The 24,490-nt window shown below is 36.6% G+C and overlaps 1 protein-coding gene across 33 annotated transcripts in view; it reads left to right on the forward strand.

Moving 5' to 3' along the window:
* Appl (amyloid-beta-like protein) overlaps positions 1-24,490 on the forward strand; it is a 452,148-nt gene that overhangs the window by 409,452 nt on the left and 18,206 nt on the right. For 6 of the 33 annotated variants that reach the window (XM_073974890.1, XM_073974906.1, XM_073974886.1 and 3 more), the window contains exons 3-6: positions 13,150-13,288; positions 13,589-13,810; positions 20,901-21,436; positions 21,510-21,650. In XM_073974890.1, coding sequence (XP_073830991.1) covers positions 13,150-13,288; positions 13,589-13,810; positions 20,901-21,436; positions 21,510-21,650 — 1,038 coding nt within the window. Of the gene's footprint in view, positions 1-13,149; positions 13,289-13,588; positions 13,811-20,900; positions 21,437-21,497; positions 21,651-24,490 lie in introns of all 33 variants that reach the window. The other 27 variants (XM_073974880.1, XM_073974891.1, XM_073974879.1 and 24 more) reach the window with 5 other exon arrangements.

Here is a 24,490-nt window from a genome sequence, read left to right on the forward strand (position 1 = left end):
GAGTCTTCAGCAAGGTTAATGACCCAAAAATGACGCCAACATGAAAAAAGGTGTTCCAGGATAGTTAAGTTGTTAGAATGGTCCATACAATCCTTTGATTTGAACCCGATTGAAAAATGTTGTGGAATGAAGTTAAAAAATCAAGCAGGGGAAAGTGTCCATCAAATTATGGCGACCTTTGGCAACTTATACAGGTTGCGTAGGACGCGGTATCAGTAGAGAAGTGCCAATATTTGGTCGACTCGATGCCCAGACGATGCGCTTTCGTTTTAGAAAACAAAGGATAGTCTACAAAGTATTAATGACACTGAAACACTTTATCTACCATTATTTAGTAAAAACCTGCATTAATTTCTTTCAAGTTTGGTCCTTATTAAAGGATGTCATGGAGTGTCCTTATTATTTTTCACACACCAAACTTCGAAAATTCACATAAAATATAAAAGATAAATAAAATATGGTTACAAGCAATCAAAATATTTTTATAATACTTTTCCTAACATTTTAAGAAAACAATAAATTTTATAAACTAATGTAATTTTCACTTTTTTAGTCAGTTTTCAATGTAATCTTGGTTATGGATTGAAGTGTCCTTATTATTTTTCACACCACTGTACATGCATAATGAGATAAAATCCTGTCTTCATTAATATAAAATCTATATAAATATATAGAGGTTTACATACTGGATGAATAATGCCAAACAACAGCCCTGACCGACTTTAACATGACAAAGTCCAGGACTTATCTTGGTCCATATTTTATATCAAGTGGACACTGACCTCTCCGTGGTGTCACATAGGGAACTGCCTTTAAGCTAAGAAATTTAAAAACTTGGGTTGGGTGTTGGGCAAGTAACCCGTTTCTCCAAAAAGCCTCACACTATAAAAAAACAAAGAAAAAGAAACCCAACCCCTTTAAAGTTGACGACCCCCGCAAAAATTTGCGGACCATAATCTGCAGCACTCTTTATAGAGAAGATGCCGTTTAAGCTTTGGCAGATTTACTTATGAAATACAAGGCCGATATTACTGATATACAGGGAATAACATGGATTGGAAGAGGCGTCTCAACAGCACCTAAATGTGACGCAGTGTATTATAGCTGCCATGACATAAAGCATGATTTTGGTTGCGGATTTGTAGTTGGTCGGAGGTTAAAATATTTGGTTTCCAGATCCACTCCAGCGAATGGAGGACTTACTGCAATACGAATAAAAGCAAAATTCTTTAACATCAGCTTTATTTGGGCTCACGCTCTGAAGTCAAGGACGAATATACCAAATATATATTTTATGAGCGCTTAGAAGAAACATATAACCCTTTCCCTGCCTATGACATTACAATTACTCTAGGTGATTTTAATACCTAAATTGAAAAGGAAAATACCTTTGGCCCAACAGTAGGGAATTTCATTCTGAAAAATCTGACAGTAGAATGAGGCTGAAAGACTTCGCAGCGGTAAAAAACCTGGTTGCCTCCAGACCAAAACAACCAGAAATCAAATTGATCACGTTGTGATAGGTGGGAGACATTTATAGGACTACCACCTTATTGCAGCAACGTACGTACCAGATTAAACGTAGCAAATAATATACGTTCAGCCACAACACGGAAGTAACCATCGTTAAGGTGCAATCACAACAGATAGTCACAGAATATTTCACTCAATTTGCCCAATTGTTTAATGAAAGCACTTCTCGTCCCAGTAACATATCAACACAGTGGCAAAGTCTTGCCCACTCCCTTAAATTGTTCCACAAGCATCCCAGGAGGGACAAGGGAGACTTCTCTCATATCAATGAATGCATCCCGTTTCATATTAACTCAATGATCGGGGACCTACTTTTTATCGCTGCGTCCGAACGGCGTGTTTTACGATGCCACTTGTAGAGAAGTCTTTCGTGACTAAAATACTCAGGAAATATTGGCAACATTACACTGAGGGTATTTTGCCACTTGAACCGCAGACCTTCTGTTTGCAATGCGGGTGTACATACCATTCCACCCGGCCTCTCCATCCAAACAGCCGTAAAATGCTTACATGGATACCAGAGACATCCACCAAGGAATCCATGGTGTGACCAGGAGTGTCGTGCTGCTACCGAAGGGAAAATTGCGGCATATAGGACTACTCTACAATCAGTAGCGCACGAGAGAGGTATCTGGAGAAAAGGAGAGAAGAGAAAAGCGGCTGTGTGAAAAAATCGAAATGTACAGGAGCCAGAATGAAGTCCGAAAATTCTACCAGAGGCCATCAATGTAATTTGGTAACGGATACAAATAGTGTGCTCAGGATATATAAAGAACCTGTATGCCTAAGATGAGGTAAAGACAGCAATAAACCGGCTGAAGAATGGTAGCAGTAGCCAATGGTATACCAGCCGAGCTGTTCAAAACCGAAAGCGACACGCTGATAAGATGTATGCAGCTAGTTAGTACCATCCTATGCCCAGTCCACAAGACAGGAGATAGGACCGTGCTCTAAATATAGGTGTGTAAGTCTGCTCCCTTTAAGATAGTGTCATGAATAAAGCCTATGGTCAACGAAATAATTGGGCCATTCCAATGCCGCTCTAGACCTGCCAAATCCACAATTGACAGGCTATAGCAAATCCTGGAAAATTTCCATGCAGATCGACACTTACCACCTCTTTGTCAATTATAAAGCAGCCTTCGACATCCCCAACCCCCCCCCCCCCCCCCCCCTTACCTTCAAATGAATTCCCAACCTTGTCTGAATTTGGTATCCCCGCAAAACTCATTCGGCTTTGTAAGATGGCTCCATCTGATACCCGGTCTTCAGTTAAAGAAGAACCACTTGGAACAGTTTGGTAACAAAAGAGGTTTCAGACAAGGAGATACACGGTGCTCTTGAAACAAATTTAAATGGAAGGTGCTTACACCTGGGAAGTTTTTGCGGATTCTGAAACTACAATGTTCATAGAAGAGAAAAAATCAAAAAACAAAAAAAAAATCCCCGTTGCGCTTTTTAAATAAATCGCGATTCAAGTTGACATTTTTAGGGGTTTTTGCGGTTTCACGATTTTGCTTGCAAACCGCAAGTCCTATCGAAATGGGACAATAGGAAATGTTGTAGGTATGGAAATTATCTACAAGATTGACCAAAATGATAATGTCGTAAGTTTTACGGTTATTGAGATATAGAAGTTTTAGTTGGGACAATGCATTGACTGTAATACTACCTTATAAAACAATGTCAAACATGGTGCGCCTTAACTAACTTTAAGTGAAAACCGCTAACATATGGGAAGTTTTTGCGGATTTTGAAACAGCAATGTTCATAGTAGAGAAAAATCCAAAAACAAGAAATAATCGCTGGAGGGATTTTTAAATAAATCGCGATTCAAGTTGACATTTTTAGGCTTTTTTATGTTTTCACGATTTTGCTTGGAAACCGCAAGTCCTATCGACAATGGACTAAAAAATCTTGTAGCAGTGAAAATTCTGAACAAGATTGACCTGCATAATATTTTCGAAGGTTTTAACGTTTTTGAGATATAGAAGTTCAGATCAATCATTCATATTTTTTTCTCAGGTTGCTTGAAAACCGCAAGTCCTATCAGAATGGGACTAACGAAAATGTTGTAGCTGTAAAAATTCTCTACAAGATTGACTTTGGTATCTTTTTCCTAGGTTGTACCATTTTTAAGACATATAAGTTTATGTTGAGAAATTACAGTCATGACACAGGCAGTGCATTGTCCCAATTTGAACTTCTATATCTCAAAAACGGTAAAACCTACGAAAACACCATAAAGGTTAATCTTGCAGAAAATGTTCATAGCTTCAACATTCTCGTTTGTCCTATTTCGATAGGACATGCGGTTTTCTAGCAAATTCGTGAAAACCTAAAAAACCCTTAAAACTTCCGACTTCAATCGCGATTTTTTTTAAATTTTCGTTTTTAAATTAGTTGTTTTAAATATTAAAACAACAACAGTGGGATTAACCAGACAATTTTGAAAAATGAAAATAAGTAATTTGAATATCAACAAATATAACAAGGTGTCGTACTATGTTTGATAAGTGGTTCGCGTAAAGAACACTTTATAAGTTAGTTTTTTTTTTCTTTCTCTACTACCGCCGTCTTTTCCATTACGTTGTGTATTTGTGAATGTAACAACAAACACAGCACACTAAGTAAAATCAACGTTTAAATACAACCTTGATTACTTCTATCTACAAATTCGCATATGCATTTTCCAAATTACTTAGATATAGGGTATTCGCCTTAGCAATAAGGAAGACTTGGGTGCCACCGTGGTGCAATGGTATGCACGCCCGCCTTGTACACAGAAGGTCGGGGGTTCGATTCCCCGGCCAGGCAACATCAAACATTTTTCAACGGTGGCGAAATACCCCTCAGTAATGTTGGCGACATTTCCTGAGTATTTAAGCCTTGAAAAACTTCTCCACAAGTGGTGTCTTAAGACACGCCGTTCGGACTCGGCGATAAACAGTAGGTCCCATATCATTGAGCTAAATATGAATCGAGGTGCACTCATTGATATGAGAGAAGTCTCCCTTGTCCCGTATGGGATGTTGTGGAACAATGTTTTGTTTTAATAAGGAAGACTTCGTATACAATTGAGTTAAAAATAGAATCGCAAGAGAGTTTTTTTGTTTAAACTTCCGCTTATTTGTTTAAATATATTCCCAAGGTAACACCTCATCCGCTTTCAACCCATCCTCCCATATATGCATTGTTCATATTATCCATGTCATTGATATTTAACAAGCCATCCATATCATTTAATATAAAAGGGCATGCAACCTCTTCGACTCCTTCAAAGAACCTTCTTTTATTCCACTCCATCTATTTATAGTTTGGCAGACATCAATGTCCTCTGAACTTTACAACAAATGCCATAGCCTTAAACATTTTCATGTTAATTACATTTTCATTCTCTTACCCGACCGACACTACTCGAGACTAACAAAATTTAGGTCTTTTGTAAGTGTTGTGGTTGTAAATTGGTTTCTTTGTAACTATGAACCAGCCAACCAACTAACCAAGAAGTTCATAGGGTTTATATGTACATACGTATAGTGAAGTGATTACTTCGACAATTACAATTTCATTTTCAGGTTATTTATATGTGAAGTCGAGGAGAATTTTGTAACGAAAAGTAATTTCATTAAGCCTCAAATGTATGAAGATTTTTGATTTTGTAATAATGGGTTTAGGGTTTATTCTTCTGCTTCATCTACAACACAACAGGGCGAGGCCAGACGACCAAACCAAGAAGTATGACAGCACAGGATTGTAGTAGTAGAAAGTTTGGTTTGGATTTTGGTAGGTCTATTATATGCTTTTATATGTTAATTGCTAATATTTGCTTGAGGAACTATTGCAAGTTGTGGTGGAGTCATTGTGTCTGTGTAGGTAAGTTGTGTAGGTGAGAGGTGGAGAGACCATGACTTTACTGGATTTTGTGTAAATTAATGCATTAGTACATTTGTCCACTGCACTAACTGACATCCCTCTCTGCTCATTGATAAATTGTCAATTTGAAAAATTATAGCATACTTTTAGATACTTGCATTTGCTGTGACATAGATACATTTAGGCATATTCTGCCAATGCATACTTTTGGGCAGGATTTTATTAATGGCTTAACATCATTGTGGGTATCTGGTCATATAATTTCCATGGAATTGTAGTAGAAGTGTATTTTTCTTAATACTCCATGTAAACCATCAGTATTTATTATGTAATCAAATATAAAGTTCAATGAATGATAGCAAATGTATATGAATGTAAGTGATTTTAAAAATATAATATTATTGTTGTTATAATTTTATGAATTTACGGTGGTGAATACGTAATGATATTAATTTTGAATACTCTAGAAAGGGAATTTAAAATTTAAAGTCATTATACAATCATAACATTGAGTGAAGCTATGCTAGTTGTTGGACTCTATTCTGTTGTGATCAGAATTGGAATATGATCTGAGTTCATTGCCATTACTTGGTCTAACAGGTTGTGTGAGGACTGACAATAGAAATGTCCGGAGAGCTCAAACATCAAGCAGTGACTCTGGTAGAGGATTTCCGCCGATTGAAATCATATTCGCTATTAGAATGCCTTGTGGATCTTCAGGAAGTTGTGAGTAATAGAAAAATAAAAAACAAACAAAAAAATCGCCAGAGCGCTTTTTAAATAAATCGCGATTCAAGTTGCTTGGAAACCGCATGTCCTATCGAAATTGGATTAAAAAAATTTTGTAGCTATGAAAATTCTCTACAAGATTGAGTTTTATGATATATTCGTAGTTTTTACCGTTATTGAGATATAGAAGTTCAAATTAGGGCAATGGATAGACTGTATCGCCTCCTTATATTACAATGTTATGCACAGTGTACCTTAACCTACTTTAAATGAAAACCGCGTACACCAAGGAATTTTTTGCGGATTCTGAAACAGCAATGTTTATAGATGAAAAATCCAAACACAAGAAAAAATCGCTAGATGGATTTTTTAATAAATCGCGATCAAAGTACACAGTTTTAAGTTTTTTTAGGATTTCAGGATTTTGCTTGGAAACCGATTGTGCTATCGAAATTAGACTAAAGAAAATGTTGTAGCTATGAAAATTCTCTACAAGATTGAGTTTTATGATATCTACGTAGTTTTTACCGTTAATGAGATATAGAAGTTCAAATTGGGGCAATGGATTCACTGTATCACCTCCTTATATTACAATGTTATGCACAGTGCACCTTAACTAACTTTAAATGAAAACCGCATACACCAAGGAGTTTTTTGCGGATTCTGAAACAGCAGTGTCTAAAGATAAAAAAACAAAACAAGAAAAAATCGCTAGATGGATTTTTTAATAAATCGCGATCAAAGTACACAGGTTTAAGTTTTTTTTAGGTTTTCACGATTTTGCTTGGAAATCGCAAGTCCTATCGAAATGGGACTAAAGAAAATATTTTAGCAGTGAAAATTCTGTACAAGATTGGCTGATTGATATTTTCCTGGGTTTTACCATTTTTGAGATATAGAGCTTCAGATCAAACTTTCAGACTTTTTTCTTAGGTCTTCAGGTTTTAGCTTGAAAACTGCAAATGCTTTCGAAATGGGACTAACGAATATGTAGTAGCTGTGAAAATTCTCTACAAGATTGGCTTTCGTAATATTTTCCCAGATTGTACCATTTTTGAGATATATAAGTTTAGGTTGGGAAATTGCACTCATGTCATGGTTTTAAAAGGAGGCGATACAGTCAATCCATTGTCGTAATTTGAACTTCTATATCTCAATAACCGTAAAGACTACGAAGATGTGATAAAAGTCAATTTTGTAGAGAATTTTCATAGCTACAACATTTTCTTCAGTCCCATTTCGATAAGACATGCGGTTTCCAAACAAAATAGTGAAACCCTAAAAAACCCTTAAAAATGTCAACTTGAATCGCGATTTATTTAAAAAGGGCTCCGGTGAATTTTGTTTTTTTTTTTTTATTTTTCTCATATATGAACATTGCAGTTTCAGAATCAGCAAAAACTTCCCAGGTGTAAGCACCTTCCATTTAAATGTGGTTCAAGAGCACCATGCCTCAATTTCAGCATCTCCGAAATAGAGTGAAATTTGCGTCGATTGACTTTGGAGTTCCCTGAGAACAAGAGGGTACAAACTTAGATTCTTGCATTAATTTGGTGGATGGGGGAGCGGTCCCCAAGTACGACATTCACACAGTATCTCTGTGCTGCCTGCGCGATTGCATCAGTTTGAGTGCTATCTAAGCCTGCCTGATAGGCTCGTTGGTCTAGAGGTTCTGGTTTATACCCTCGGACCTCTCTCTCTAGATCATGAAGATCCCACCTGAAGTGCCTGGGTGGGGAAGCCTGTCCATTAAATCGTGACAGGGATGTTAACTGCGATAACACACAAGCACTGCATCGCCATCATCCGTTTGTGTTGATGCACCGGTAAAATCTTCGCATCCTCATGAAGATGGTCGAATTATGGAACACTTGTTGTTGTTGTCATAGCAACGCAAATATATTCGTGTATAATTTTTTAGTTATCTGGTACAGAATCTTCTGTGTGGTGGGTTAAACTGTGCCGTTAAAAAGATGTGTAGTTGCAGTCCGCATGTAGGGCTGTGCTCTTCTCGTGTTTGCCTTGGCAAATGCCGTCCTTCTACTCTTATTGATGGCGGGTTATCTCTGAGTGTGTTGAGTTGAGGAGACAGAACAAAGGTATAGCATTCACACTATACCTTTGAATCAGTATAAATGATATCCAAACCTCCCTGGGCCTATCAGATCTAGAGGTCCCGTTTAGGCAAGGGAAAATTGTGGTTCAGTGCAACAGTACAACAAATAAGTCTCATATACTTTTCATACTTTCGGTCACTCAAATATTGCACAATAGATGTCGAGCTACATTGTTTTACCAACACCAACATCCCATACGAGACAAAAGAGACTTCTCTCATATCAATGAGTGCACCCCGATCCATATTAGCTCAATGATATGGGACCTACTGTTTATTGCCGAATCCGAACGGCGTGTCTTAAGAAACCACTTCGACACCTCCAAATAATAGTATGCTAAGTCTAAAAAGTGAGTTTTGCAGGAGAAGCTCTCAAAGTGTGGAAATTTTTTTGAACTTCAATACTATGCTAAGTCAATATTTGTTTATAACTTCTGTTCGGATTGACCGATCATTACCAAAATTTGACACAATTTAAGTTAAAGGACGTTCTACACCTCCAAATAATAGTTTGCTAATTCTGAGCAGTGAGTTTTGCAGGACAAGCTCTAAAAGTTTGGAAATTTCTTTGACTTTCAGTACTATGTTAAGTAAATATTTGTTTATAACTTCTGTTCGGATTGTCCGATTATTACCAAAATTTGACAGTATTTAAGTTAAAGGACGTTAAATATAGAAATGTAAAGAACTTGAAAACATGCTAAGTCGACTTAGCATACTATTGTTTGGAGGCGTCGACTTGTAGAGAAGTTTTACATGGCTGAATTACTCAGGAAATGTCGCCAACATTACTTAGGGGTATTTTGCCACCGTTAAAAATTTGATGTTGACTGGCCGGGGAATCGAACCTACGACCTTCAGCGTACAAGGCGGGTGTGCATACCATTGCACCACGCTGGCCGATCTACATTCGTTGGGACAAAAAGTTGTTCTAAACCCGCCAACTTACACCTCAATGTCATAATGTTGGAAATTCTTTGTGAGAGCTACCCATTAAGTTGTGATACATAAACAGAGCTTTAGGGTCAGCTGTTTCACTGGGTCTTCATGTCAGTTGTTCAACTGGGCCTTTGGGTCAGCTACTCTACTGTGCTTTCGGGTCAAAAGTTCAGTATTTAGAAATCAGTAGCGTATGATAGAAATAATACCGTAGCCCTTACCTAAAACCAGAAGGCCGGGAACATCTGCAAATCGTTTAGCAACCACTTATCTTCCCGAGCTGTTAGAGAAAACATAACATCCGACGATTCGCATAAAGAAGAACCCGCCATGAACTCCCCAGCTACCAAACCCACATCCTATTTGCCTAAGCTATCTTCGCACCAACGATCAAACATAACCTATCTATACTACTAATCTTCAGTGGGCCCTTATGGAGACCCAAGACGCGACTGAACTTACCCCAACCTACGACAAAATAACACTACATTCTATCTTTGTCCCTCTCTGTAGACTATGAAGATCTCTTCTGTCATGTCTGCGTGGGAGAATTTCGTCAACAAGTTTGTTGTACACGCAAAAAAAAACGGTCTCTCTAACATATGTCCCAAACATATTTTGCAGCAAACATATATATGTTTGGGTGCTAACAAAATTTATGTTTGGGTGCAAACAAATTTATGTTTGGGTGCAAACATATTTATGTTTGGGTGCAAACATATTTATGTTTGGGTGCAAAGATATATATGTTTGGGTGCAAACAAAGATATGTTTGGGTGGAAACAATTTTATGTTTGGGTGCAAACATTTTATATGTTTGGGTGCACAAAAATACAAACCCAAAAGGCACAAAAAAAAAACAAACACATGCACCAGTGGGCGCTTACTGAGAGCAAGGGAGCGTAGAATTCAATGTAAAACACTTTAAAATGTGTGCTCACTTGCTCTCAGTAAGAACTCACTGGCTATCTCTATAGTATACACACAAAAGTTGTGGTTTTTTATTGAAAGACAAAAGAACAACAAACACATAGGTACATACAAAATTCCAAAGAAATACATAACACACTTTAATAAAAGAAAAACTGATTGAAATAATTTGTAAATAGTCCCACTTTTAAAAAGGAAAAATATATAGAAACGTAGTTGAACGCTTCTCCTTAGTTGTGCAATAAAACAAATTGTCCTCATAGTTGAAATCATCAGCGGGGAATCGGCATCTAGAATCAAATGATGATGTTATGTAATAAATAAATATGGATATGCCATATTTCAAATATACATAAGTATGTATTACCAATATTAAATGCGATTTCTTCCTTGTCCAATAAAATAATTCCATTCAACTTTCCGATTCAATTATAAAATGTATTGGGCATTTAATTTACTAAAAACACAATTTCTTTAAGAAAACACAAAACACTGATTAATTCACTCACTTTACCGTCTTGACGCTACGCTGGCAACTAAAACACTGAAGAAAGAAAAAACAAAATAACCATTTCTTCTTATCCTCTTCGCCCACTACGTTGGTTAAGAACAAAACAAGAAACACACGAGTTTGACGCATACACGCTATCAAAGCCCCCTTCTTCGCTTCTACGTCTTCTATTATACAATACACACAACTCTTCATTATAAAACAGCATTCCACAGCCGCGAGAGCACTGTTATTACTCTCATTGACAAACATCCTCTCTCCACCCCTAAAAAAAATGTTCTAACATAAAAAATATGTTTTACCCAAGCATATCAAATTGAGATATGTTACAAAATGTTGCAAACATATATTTGTTTGGACCCAAACATATTGTGTTTGGATCCAAACATATAATTGTTTGCAACCGGTCCCAAACATATATTTGTTTGGATCCAAACATATTTCTAACATAATTTTTTCTGCGTGTAGGGAAGCTCTTGGCGATAAGCACTATACTATGTTAAGCAGAAATACGAGTGACTGCAGCTGATCTGTTGAAGTCAGAATTTTAATCCCTGTGGAAACATAATTTGAAACTAATTATTGCAGCCATTGCACCGAACGGATATTACGAGGGGAACTAGAAAACTTTCTGACCTAGGCAATACACAGTTCGCCAGGCGCCATTTACATTTTTTTTAAATTATTTAGCCTAAGCGACTTGAAAAAATCACTTTTCAAAAAATGGAATTTACTTCCGAAAAATTTCGTCCGATAATTTTTCACAAATTTCGACGTGGATTATCACTGCAAGAGTGTGTCGATCAAACTAAATCTTTGTATGTCGATAAAGGACCATCCTATAGGACCATGAGAAACTGATTTAATGAATTCAACCATGGACAACACTCTAAAAAGGAAGGTCGTGAGGGTCACCAAAAATCGGACGTCGTGCCAGAAAAAAATAAAGGCGTGCGTGAACGGATAACGCAAGATCGCCCTGTTACATATCGTGAACTAGAGGCATCCTTGGGCATTTCTTTCCAACTACCATTTGATATTGAATGAACACCTGGCAGCAAAAATTTATTTTTTCTCGCTAGATCAACCAAAATTGGCCAAACGCTCAAAAAATGCTCTTGTGTATCGGTGCAAAGAAATTGGGAATAAAAACAATCGCGGTGTTTCGAATGACATTTATAAGATGATCACAGACGAATCTTGTATCTTTGATTGAAAACCCGAAACAAAACAGGAATCGACCGTTTGGGTTTTCAAAAGCGAGCCAAATGCAACGAAAGTTGTTCATAAAAGAAGACATTCGAATCAAATGGTCGCCTGTTTCTTCGGCAAAACTGACCGTGTGGCGACTATACGACTTGAGGGCTTAATCAAGCCACTATAAACAACCCAACACATCGTCGTATGTTAAACTGTCCTGAGTACGCTGAAAGTTCGCTGGTCAGACTTAACGAAATTCCCGAGTTTATCTATCGAGACTAGGATTTGAATGTGGCCAGAATTTAAGGCAGGAATAGGCACCACATTTTTTGTTGCATACCTTAGGGAAGTGGTATTGTGTGAATTCGTGGGGTTTCAATTAGTTCAATAATGTGTGTGGAGAGAGAAACGTTTCCTGAGAGTATGTGTGTGCCCTTTTGCATATCGCTGATTTAATGCGACCTTAGATGTGGATCGTTAGTAAATTGTGGAGTAAGCCCAACAAGTAAACTATCCTCAGATTCATCTCGGCCAAATTTTCCCTTTTAAGAACACCAAATCTTTTAGTAAATTTTTCACATAGCTATAAATTTTAAGATTCCAAACTCTTCCCTTTCCTCCCTAAAAATTACCCATCAAAAAAATTGCAATATTTAAATTGCCAATTTTTTTTTTTTTTTGCATCGATCTCAAAGCCAATTCAAATATTGTTATTTCTTTTTGTATTGTTTTTGTTTGCCTCATTGCCTCAAAGACCGATACACAACAAATCTGCATAAAACTCTGACAGTCTAAAATCCAAACTCAATTTAGTTGGGCTTTTGTTGTTGAATGAACGAATGAAACTTTGTAAACAATGCATGGCCAGGCTAGCTAACCGGTAGTCTGTTAGGAGCCATCATTTCTATGGCTGAATGTTGCCAAAAATAAAACCAAAAACAAAATATGCAATACATTGCAGCTAAAAAAAACAAATTTGTGTAAAACTCCCATGAAAGCATAAATACCTCATGGTCAGATGCACTGCAGTGGATGTGTTCGACAGACATATTCAATTTTTAAGGCTATAGAACAATGGGAACAACAACAACTTGCTAGACTATGCATGGAAATCGATTTGTTCCGCTCCATTTACAACTAAACCACCCGCCTTAACACATACATACTTCCATATTGTCAGTGTATGCAGTTGTTTAGCGCCCTATGCTATGCAGCAAAACATCTAAAATAAACACATACCTAACTCCTCACTCTCTCTCTCTCTCTCTATCCTTCTCACTCATTTGTTTTTTTGTACTTTTCTACTTCATTGCAGGCTTATCCCAACAGAGATATCACCAATATTGTGGAGTCATCACACTATCAGAAAATTGGCGGCTGGTGTCGTCAGGGAGCTTTGAATGCCAACAAGTGCAAGGGAGCCCATCGTTGGATTAAGCCATTCCGTTGCTTGGGTAAGTCCAATTCATTGTGAGCGGTGGTTACATTGTCGATAGAGGGGTTACAACATTGAATGGATGTACGTACCCCTGGGTGGATGTGTGTCCACATTGGAATTTGTTCATTAAAAGAGAATTATTGAATGCCTGGGATGAATGTCTATGACTATGTCCCTAGTCTGGGCATTATTAAAACAAATCGAATAAATGAAATTAAAAAAACTCACACACACAATCAAAGCCTACCTACCTTCGAACAATGTAAGTGATTTGTTTACGATTTGATGTTTATATGGGTGTGTGTATTACTTTCAGAAGGACCCTTCCAATCGGATGCACTATTGGTACCCGAAGGTTGCCTCTTCGATCACATTCACAATGCCTCACGCTGCTGGCCTTTTGTTAGGTGGAATCAAACCGGTGCTGCTGCCTGTCAAGAACGTGGCATGCAAATGCGTAGCTTTGCCATGTTGTTACCCTGTGGCATTTCCCTGTTTTCGGGTGTTGAATTTGTGTGCTGTCCCAAACATTTCAAAAGTGAGTAGAAACCAAACAAAATACAAGAAAAAAATAATGTCTCCATGACAACCCCCCCCCCCCCCCCCCCCCCCCCCCTCCTTCCACACTCTTGGCTTTTTGTCTTTTAGGGGAATACTAGGTACCTATACATGTATACATATATATCAGCAAAAATGTCTAAAATCGTCTTTTCCATTTCAAAAAAATCAAAAACAAATTTTGATGCTACATCTATGATTTTTGGTACATAGATTAAGAAAAAAATCGTCATTCCAAATCTGTTTTCGTTACCAACTTTGATTGTTGCGCGCAAAAGATATGACCGTTTTAATTATGCTAATTAGAAAAAATTCTAAAAAAATCGCGGCTTAATATAGTAAGCTGTTATATCCAATTGTCGTTAACTGAATTCGCACCCTTTGAGAATATGCAAAAAAAAATTCAAAAAGTTTCAATGGATTCGCGAAAAATTAAATTTGTTAAATAATTTCACGTATTTACAAACATATTTTTGAAACAATAGCGCTTATACTTACAAAAAAATATATAAAAAAATTATAGCAGCATCCAGACATTGTGAGGAATAAAATGAAACCTAAGTCGTGAAGTTTGGAGCTATAGTATTCGTGTTATTTGCAAAAATACAATGAAGATGTGACGAAAAAAATAAAAATTATGTTATTCTAATTTTATTTTTTTATGGTTTTATAGGAAATGTTGAAGAAAAAATTATTGAGTTCTTCGTCATTTTCTTCCAAATTTCACGCAATAATGAAGATATTCCGTTGCAACAACTTTTTCACTTATAGTTTTCCTATTGGCGAATATTTTTAGAACATTATATTAAATCACAAGGAATTCCAATTGTGGCATAACATTAAAATAATGTTTTATTGAATATTACAACATTTGAAACGCATAGAAACCGCGTAATAGTGGAAATCACAAGATGCGCATCCGATTTTCCAAAACAGCGAATCAATCCCTCTTATTTGATATACACTTTGTGAAATTCTATTTGACGACCACGATGTAGCATCAGTTGCATGTTAGGGTGCAAACAACAGTAAAATGCCCATAATTTCCACGAAGTACATTTGCATTTTATGCGCATCCGATTTCAATGATCACCATTAAAAAATACATCATCCTATGTCATTTCAATGCGATCCATCAAGAACCGTGGATGTAGCATCGCACTCAGTTTTTAGAAAAAATCTATTATATCTCCGGATTCGCGAACGTTTTTCAATATCTGTTTTCGCACATTTTAAATATGCGTTTCGCTCTATTTATCTAAGTAGGAATAACACATCTAAAACGCGTCTAAATACGCGATATTTTCAAAAATATTTTTTGCATATTTTCGAAATTTGAGGGGTATCATATCCGCCGATCTAGTGGATGGATTTAGACGCGCAAAGGCTTGTTAGATTCAGAACGTAAAAAAACTAAATTCACGCGAGTTTCCAATGAAATCGAAAGGCATTTGTAAGTTTTGAATCCAAAAAACTGGTTTTAAAAAAAAAAATACGCACAAAAATTTCGACTTTAAGCTGAGATTGTTGTGAACCTTTGAAGGCTACACGCCCGAGTTATACATCAAAAAATGCGTAATCGCGAGTACTACAATCTCATAATCAGTTTTTAAACGAGTACAGTTGCGCGTTCCGATTAGAGCAAAAATTCAAAAAACCCAATTTTTCAGTCTTCAAAATGTCAGCATCCGTTTGAGATTGATGCGGTGGTTATATTAAAAAATCATACATTAAAAACTTCATCTCTGAAGTGTATTCTTTATCTTCTTCTTTGAACATTATACTCTACATTGTATTGTAAAGCCACTAATTGAAAATTGACTTAAAAAAACTAGTTTCCTTCAACGATTTTTTTCTATTTTTGACATTAATATGACCACAGCTTCCGCTCAAATTATAATTTTAAGAAATCCATCGGTGAATCGTGCTAAAACAGTTTATTTTACCTAAATGCGTTAAAAAGTTATGATATATTACAACAATTCGCGAGATACAATACCCCATACCTCAGTTTCAACAGAAGTAAATTTTCTACAAAAAGGCCGATATACGTGTTTTGTAGAGAACATAATTTATTAGAAACTGTGAAAAACTCAAAAAGAGCAAGTGTGTGTTTTGCAGGTCATTTGCTGCGGAATGTAGAGACTGGGGTAAAATGAGTTGTTTAACACGCAGTTGTTGGAAAATTTTAGAAGTATAAATCTTCAAAAATGACATAGTGTCTTTAAACATTTCAGACATGGGTTGCATATTAGATAATATAACAGTTAGATAGAATGGTCCATATCCCTCAGAGAATATAGCCTCGAAAACTAAGAGCACGCTTTTTGGGTGATTGTATGGAAAAGAGAAACTAATTTTTCGAAGAGTATATTATACATTTTATGTTTTGGTTTTAATTAGTTTTTTTATTGATAAATCAATACGGCGAAGTCCAAAAAGGCAATTTATATAAAGAACTATGTGTTAAAAGTTGTAATTATAATTAAAAACGACAATTTTAATAAATATCAAAGAAAATAATGTGCGTAAAGGCTCGTTCATGTCGGATCTACTTTGTCCCGGTCCACACTAGCGTGAATTTCATTAAAAAATTCACATGAATACTTAAGCGGGATACACACCGACAGAGTGAGTACGGTGGCACAGAGCGTGGGTGTCCGACTGCAAATCAGAGGGCTGTGATTCAACGCTCAACGCCGGTTTAAAAAAAGGGAAAATTTGGTGGTGCACATGTAAGCCTATAAACAACCCTTAATGTTCGTGTGTGTGGCCTAGTGTGTAGTGTGCTCGGCTACAAAGCAGAAGTTCGTGTGTTCAAAACCAGCAAACAGCGAAATAAAATAAAAATATGAAGTGCTTTGAAATTGAAAACAAATTCCACTTCAGCTGTTCTAAAAATAGAAAATAGTTTTTTTTAGCTTATACCTTATTTTTCAACTTCCAGTGGGCATAGAATAACTAGTTAATATAATGGGTTAGTAGGGATTTTGTAAGGGGTTACGGCCAAATACTGCTATAAAACCCCATTATTTAGTAAGGATTTTTTGGTGGGATCAGTTCAGATATTCTGCTCCTCCGGGGAATAAGCCTGAACATAGAATAAGAGCTTAGTGCTTTCATAAACGAAAGAAAACTAATTGTTCGTGGTGGAGGATATAAAAAGTTCGACCCGGCCAAAAATAACGCATTTCTTGCTTGTTTTTACAAAATCACGATTTAAACTTAATAACACATGTTCTTTAGATTACAATTCATAAAATGATTTGGTACTGTTCTTGCTCGCTCCCTGATAGACTGCTCTGAAATCCTCATTCTAAGATGTTCTATAATATCGAACGAAATGCATCCATTCACAGATGCACATACACACACATACAAACTGACGGATGAATCTAAACTAGGGACCCAGCAAACCAAATGTCGGATGTCCGACACGTCTGAACAATTTCGGAAGCAACGTCGTTCAGATTTCGTTCCGATTTCTAAACGATTTTTCGAAGCGGAAATAGTTCAGATTTTGTGCCGATTTCGTTCCGATTTCGGAACGAATGTCGGAAAGAAATTTCCTTTCCGAATTTCCCAAGGATTTTCTTCAGATTTCGTTACGAAATCGGATCGAAATCGATACGATGTCGCTCCGACATTTCGTTCCGAAATTATGTCAACCACTTCATACAACTTTCGTTAAGATATCGTTACGATTTCGGATCAGACATCGGACGTATCGTCCGAATTTTGTTCCGATTTCGTTAAGATGTCGGTACGATTGGTTTGCTGGGGATGCACAAAATAATATTTGTGACTGTAGTGGTAAGAGTACCAAATTTACTCTCCGACTGAGTACAACATTTAAAAATGTTATTTTTAATAGATTTTCTTTATTTGTTTGATATGGTCAGATTAAAGAAGTCATTTTAAATAACAAATTGCAAGTGTTAATTCTAATGTACAAGCACTATATAAGTAAAACATAAAGAAAACAGTTCGTACGTCCGTGCTTGTGTGCATTCCTTGATGTCTCACCAACGACTGAGCACAAGAGAATAAAAAACAAACGAAATGAAATTTACGCTAGAGTACTGTTTTGTGCATCCCTAATCTAAAGTTTAGATTCTCGCCCTCATACTTAAAAGTGTAAACAAACCACACGTATTCTCTCTTTATGTTTGAGATGCCATTGTTTAGCAATGGAAAGAGTATATTACCACTACCAATACACCAACTTTTCTGAGCACCAATGATCTAAACCACTGATGCACACACCTTTAATTTAAATCAGCATTCCGCAGCTCTTTACTCACGAGCAAGCAAAGAGAGCTTCTCTCTCCACTCACTAATTGAAAAACCATGAACTGACAACAGTGTTTGCTCAAATTGTTGTTGTTGTGTGCCGATTTCTGATTAAAACAGCGATGCTCGCCCTCATACTTAAAAGTGTAAACAAACCACACGTATTCTCTCTTTATGTTTGAGATGCCATTGTTTAGCAATGGAAAGAGTATATTACCACTACTAATACACCAACTTTTCTGAGCACCAATGGATTAAAAATTATGTCTCCCCATACAAGAACATACAACAATACTCTCTCCGTGTTCATCTCTGATCTAAACCAGTGGAAGGCATTCCCGCTTGCGACGAAAATTCCAATTGTCGCAATTTAAGTAGTCCAGAACTAGTTCTGATCAGTACTAGTACAAATATTGACCCCTAAGTAATGCGAAGGGAACCAATTGTCACTTTTTTATCCCCAAGTAAACGAGGAGGCGTCAGTTGCGACTTAATTAACTTAAGTTAAACGACGAATTGTATAAATAATTCACATTTACATTTTCTTCATAACTTTAATATAAATGAAGCATCCAATAACAGAAGCTAGTGTTGATGGACTGAATATCTTCGTACATATTATTCATATTGTTCTGGTATAAAAAAGGAATACGAAGGAAATGTGCAAATCGCCCTCTTCTTCTCTCTACCCGCTAGCAATTCCAATTGTCGCAATTTAAATAGTCCTAAACTAGAGGTACTAATTCAATGTAATAATGTATGACGTCACAATGTAGAAGAATAATTAAGCTAAAACTGAACGATCAAAACAAGAATGAGAGTAAAACAAAAACAAGTAAAAAAGTATCAGTCGGCTTTTTCGACAGAGATATACCCTCAGCCTGTGTGAATTCAAATGTTTCTTTATCATAAAAACGTATGTATTTCGATGGTTTTCAGAATTTTAGGAATGGACCGACATAGTCCATTTTGGAAGTGGGTCTTATTTTGGGTGTCATTCCTCTCTATAAATATCGCGCCCACCAGTCATTTCAGTTGGTCACCATATAATTTAGACCCACGAAAAACGTATTATCGCTGTGAACAGGGACACTAGGAGTACCTTTGGTAAAAATTTCCAAAGGATCCTCGAACAGACACATAAACAAAAACGTCGAACATTCGTGTGGGTGGTACCCCCAAGGAGAGCACCGATAGGTCCCACTTTTGAACATAAAATAAATTTGGACACAATATTTCGATATTATATCAATTATATCAATATTTCAAAGTTTGGACCAGTCACTACACTTGCCGGACGTAGGGGGTTTTTACCGCTTTCGGATAATTTTCTCATGTAGTGTAGACTTGGCACTCAAAAAATGTGTACCATCGTAATAGGGACCTTGAGTTTAATCTGTTGCAAGAAAAATCAGTATAATTCGAGAGGAGGTCCTAAACTGCGTTTTCCGAAATTTTGTGTGGGAGGTACCGAAATGAGTTGACATTTACAGTCCATACTAAAACCTGATCTATGTCTCATAGAAATATCACGGTGTACAAAGAATGGACCAACTCGGTTACTGCCTTCGAGAGTTATCGTGCACACCACTTTAACGAAAATCTTGAACTGTTGTGGGCGAGGTACCGAAAGTAGTGGACCGATATGGCCCATTATAGAACATGATTTAAGTTTGCATAAAATATTACAACTGCCAAATTTTGGATCGAATTGTTTGGTTCGTTGGAGAGTTATCGTGCGCTGCATCCACTACTCATGGTGCCTTAGCTGGTTTTTACAGCTTTCGAGCCATTTTCTCAGGAAGTATGGACTTGCCCCTGAAAAAACATGTACCGTCGTGATGGGGGTAGCAAATACAAGTTGTTACAACAAAAATCAAAGCGCTTCGAGATCAGCTCCTAAACTGAACTTTTCCGACTTGTTGTGTGGGAGGTACTAAATCGACTCCAAATTGTCTGAAACGGGTTTCGTCCAAACATACTTGGGGTCTGAAACCATTTTTTCGATGAGGCACATTTTGCCCATATGAAAGTGTTATAACCTCGTTAGCATAAATGCTGAGGGTATAACAATAGCAAAATAAACAGAGGAAATTGAAACTAAGTTTCTAGAAATCATTTTCGTTCGGAAATTTTTCACATAATCGACCTAAAATGCATTATTGTTATCAGGAAAATACTCCCACATGCCACTGCCGGTATAATGACAATAACTCTAATTTTACTCTTTATTAACTAACTATTACACAATTTCCCCATTCTCAAGTTCTACATTCTACTCACTTTCTAAACCTTTCCATCCTATTCAACCTATCAAATTCTATATCTTTCACATGCCACTTTCGCTTTCCTTATTCTTTCCAAACTATTTTAAACTGATTCCTCTCCCTTCTCCGTCCGTCTTTCCTATCTGTCGCAGTCGTAATGTTCACTCTTTTCATAAGAACAACTCAATTTTGTAGAAATAGCTTTAATATGTTATCATCCGACCTTTAAACATATTTTTCTTTTTACTGAATGAAAACATATGATTTTCTCTTAAAACTTAAGAGAGAAACTGTTTTTGAGCATTGGCTTCCGTTCCGCATTGCTGTGAATTTAACTCATATAACGTCTTAGCGTTGCTGTCACCTTAACATAAAGCAACGGCCAAAATCCTGAATCGGTCTTAGTTAGTAAGACAAAAAACCCTGTTTACCCCCAAAATTCTATTAAATAAAATTTTCATTTTCTCTCTAAACCAAATTTTCTAAACGTTATTTTTCCAATTTCTTTAGCCGATGAAATCCGTGTAAAGAAAACCGACTTACCCGTTATGCCACCCGTAGAAATGCCAAATCCCTTGGCCGATGATCTAGACGATATCAGCAGTGATGACAATGATTCCAACTATTCCAAGGATACCGCTGATGATGTCGAAGATGAAGATGATGAAGATGATTTGTTGGCCGATGATGAAGAAGATGAAATGGCTGCCGATGATGCTACTGCTGCGGGTGATGATGTCAATGCTGAATATGATTCGGGTGAGGATAATTATGAGGAGGATCCCGTCGATACAACATACGATCAACAACAAGGTAGCTCAAGTGGTGCCAAACCATCGAACAAACCAACAAATTCGAAGGATTTGGAAAAATCTGGTGGATCGATGCTGGACTCTGTTTCGTCGGGCGGCAAGACCAATGGCGTCAACAACAACAACAATGGCGATTTACCAATGCCACCCACAACCGGTCAACCCACACCCGATCCCTATTTCACCCATTTCGATCCACACTATGAACACCAGAGCTACAAAGTAAGTCAAAAAGTAAGTGTTTTCACATGCTTAGGCATCTTATTTATCAAAACCAAATAAATTCTAAAAAAAGGAAGCCCAACAGCGCCTCGAGGAATCGCACCGTGAAAAGGTGACCCGTGTCATGAAGGACTGGTCCGATTTGGAGGAGAAATATCAGGATATGCGTTTGGCTGACCCCAAGGCTGCCCAGAGTTTCAAGCAAAGAATGACCGCCCGTTTCCAGGTATGTTGAGAAAAATGTTTGTTACATTTATCAGTTTATTTTCCAACTTCAGTTGCACTCATCCATTCACCACCCTCCCTCCTATCTTCGTAATATTTTTATTTTTTCTTCTTCTTCTTCTTGTGCTTATCGTTTCGTGTTAATAACCTGCTTCTTCTTAATCTTCTACTTTGTTAATCAATTTCAGTTCGATTAAGTTTTCCATTAGCTTTTCTTGAGTCATTCATTTCCATTATCCTTGATTTGTTGTTTTCGTTGAATTTGTTTTCCCCTCTCCCTCTCTATCGTAACTCTGTCTATCTACCAAACTTACTGTAGAGCTATTGTCATTTGTTATTTCCATTAGTATATCCTTATTCTTATCCTTCTTATTATTATTATCATTATAATCATAATTATTGTTCTTGCTATTGTTGTCGTTGTTGTTGCTTATTTCATTGGTTGTTGTTGTCATTATTTTTCCTTTTGTTAGTTTGTAGTTGTGCATAATAATGGGAGCGAAAGAATCATCAGATATGACGCTTTTTGTTTGTAGTATGGTGATATACAACAATTACATGCATATACACGCATACACACATTTATACATACACATACATATCTACATACATATCTACGCATAAACATTAATTCATAATCATTTTTAGATAATATTAATGAACAGCTGCAAAATAAAGCTCTATAAATTGGCTAGTAATCAGATTGTTAATAAATTTGTTAGAAAGCTTTATCGCTTTTATACTAAAATTCAGATGTTAAATACATACATACAAACATACATGTATACGAATACAATATATTCACATTCCACAGACAAGCAAAAATAACCTAAATAATGTAAATTATTAACGTAAATATCGTATATTTGTATAAACATCTGCATCTGGTTTAGTAGGTTAGCTGGTTGGTATAAAGCTTAAAGCAGAAAAATGGGTTTTATACCCTCCACCATAGCTATGGAGGGTATATTAAGTTTGTTTTTCCGTTTGTAATGCATTGAAGTAATAACTTGCGACCCTATAAAGTATATATATTCTTGATCAGGATAAAATTCTGAGTCGATATAGCCATTTCCATCTGTCCGTCTGTTGTTATCACTCTAGCATTCACAATAATTAAGCTAGAACGTTATATTTTTGGACCAGAGTGTATATTTACCATAGGCAGATCAAGTTCGAAGGTGGGCAATATCGGCCGACGTTTTGGTATTACCCCCATATAAAGGTACCTCCCGATTTTCGGTATTTTGAGGGATTTAGCTACAATTTTTAACCGTACTAGCTGTAATTTGAAATTTGAGGTTCTCTGTAGTCACAAAACTTCTCCACCAAAAATTGACAACATAGGTAAATGATTTGATATAGCCTCCATATATCCGAACCTCCCGATTTTCGGTATTTTGAGGATGGAGGGCATAAAAAGTCCGTTCCGGCCCGGCCAAACTTAACGACCTTTTACATGTTCTATATTCTCTGACAATTTCTGGTTATCCTCTTGGGGGAATTTATGTGAAATTAATATTCTTTTATAGGATTTTCCAATCTTCTATGCCCGCAAAAAATGTTCATTAAAATCATTTCTGATGTTTCTCTTCTGTGTGTTTTTGCCATTTTGATGTGGGCATTTATTTCCGAATCCACGGTATGTTATTACAAATGTTTTCCTTCTCATGTTGTCCTAAAAAAGTGCTCCTTGAACAGATGCGAAACCTTTGTGACTCTAGTAGGGACACGTAATAGAAGTCAAAATTCGACTTTTGGATCGTTCGATTTTCACATTCAAATAAAAGGTCTGCTCGATAACTTCGCAAGTAAAAGGTACTTGCAAGTACTCAGCAATATCTCAGTTACTCTTCTCAATGAATTTTATTTTCTCGAATCTAAAAATTTGCAGAATTTTACGGATCAACCATGGATGAATAAGAAGGTGTTACATCAAATCATACCAAACGTCAAATTTGGTCACAATAATACATTATTGTGAATTGCTTGTTTACATTTTGTATGTGTTTTTATTCACAATAATGAATTTTGACAACAAGTGTGATAACCACCCTTGGTGGAATAAGAAGGTGTAACATCAAATCATGCAAACCGTCAAATTTGCTCACAATAATGCATTACCGTGAATTGCTTGTTTACTTTTACTTTTTACTTTGATTTTATTCACAATAATGCATGTTGACAACTGGTATGAAGATCAGCTGTTTTTGCCCTTGTACCTGTATTATTGTGCCATGTAACCAGCTGTTTTTATCCCTGTACCTGTATTATTGTGCCATGGGAACAACAATTTGCATGAAGTCAGCTGATTTCACAAAGAAGAAGTTTGGCGGAAAAGATTTACAGCCTGTTTCACTATGTCGAACGAAAATGAAAGAAAAACAAGTGAAAAAGTATCAGTCGGCTTTTGCCGACAGAGATATACCCTCAGCCTGTGCGAGTTTAGACCATCATCAACCAAAATCTTTTTCCCCAATAATTATGTATTAAGGAGGTTTCGCTTATAATGCGGAGGAGGTACCTAAAGGAATGGATCGACATACTCCATTTTGGAAGTAGATCTTTTTTTAATTTTGGAACAAACCTTTTTATCAGTTCGAGTGTTATTGCGCTCTCCAACCACTACATATGGTGCCATAGGGTTTTTACGCCTTTCGGGCTGTTTTTTTAAGAAAGAAAAACTTTTACCGAAAAGAAAGAAAACTTTTACCGTCGTCATTGAGGCAGCGAATGCAAGTTGCTTCAACGAAAATCAAAGTGAGTCGAGAGCAGGGCTTAAGGTGAACTTGTCCGAATTTTTTTGTTTTGGGTGAGGGGGGGCACCCGAAAGAGTGGACA

Source organism: Musca autumnalis, unplaced genomic scaffold (genome assembly GCF_047663935.1).
Source record: "Musca autumnalis isolate F117 unplaced genomic scaffold, ASM4766393v1 scaffold_3, whole genome shotgun sequence".
Taxonomy (NCBI): Eukaryota; Metazoa; Arthropoda; class Insecta; order Diptera; family Muscidae; genus Musca; species Musca autumnalis.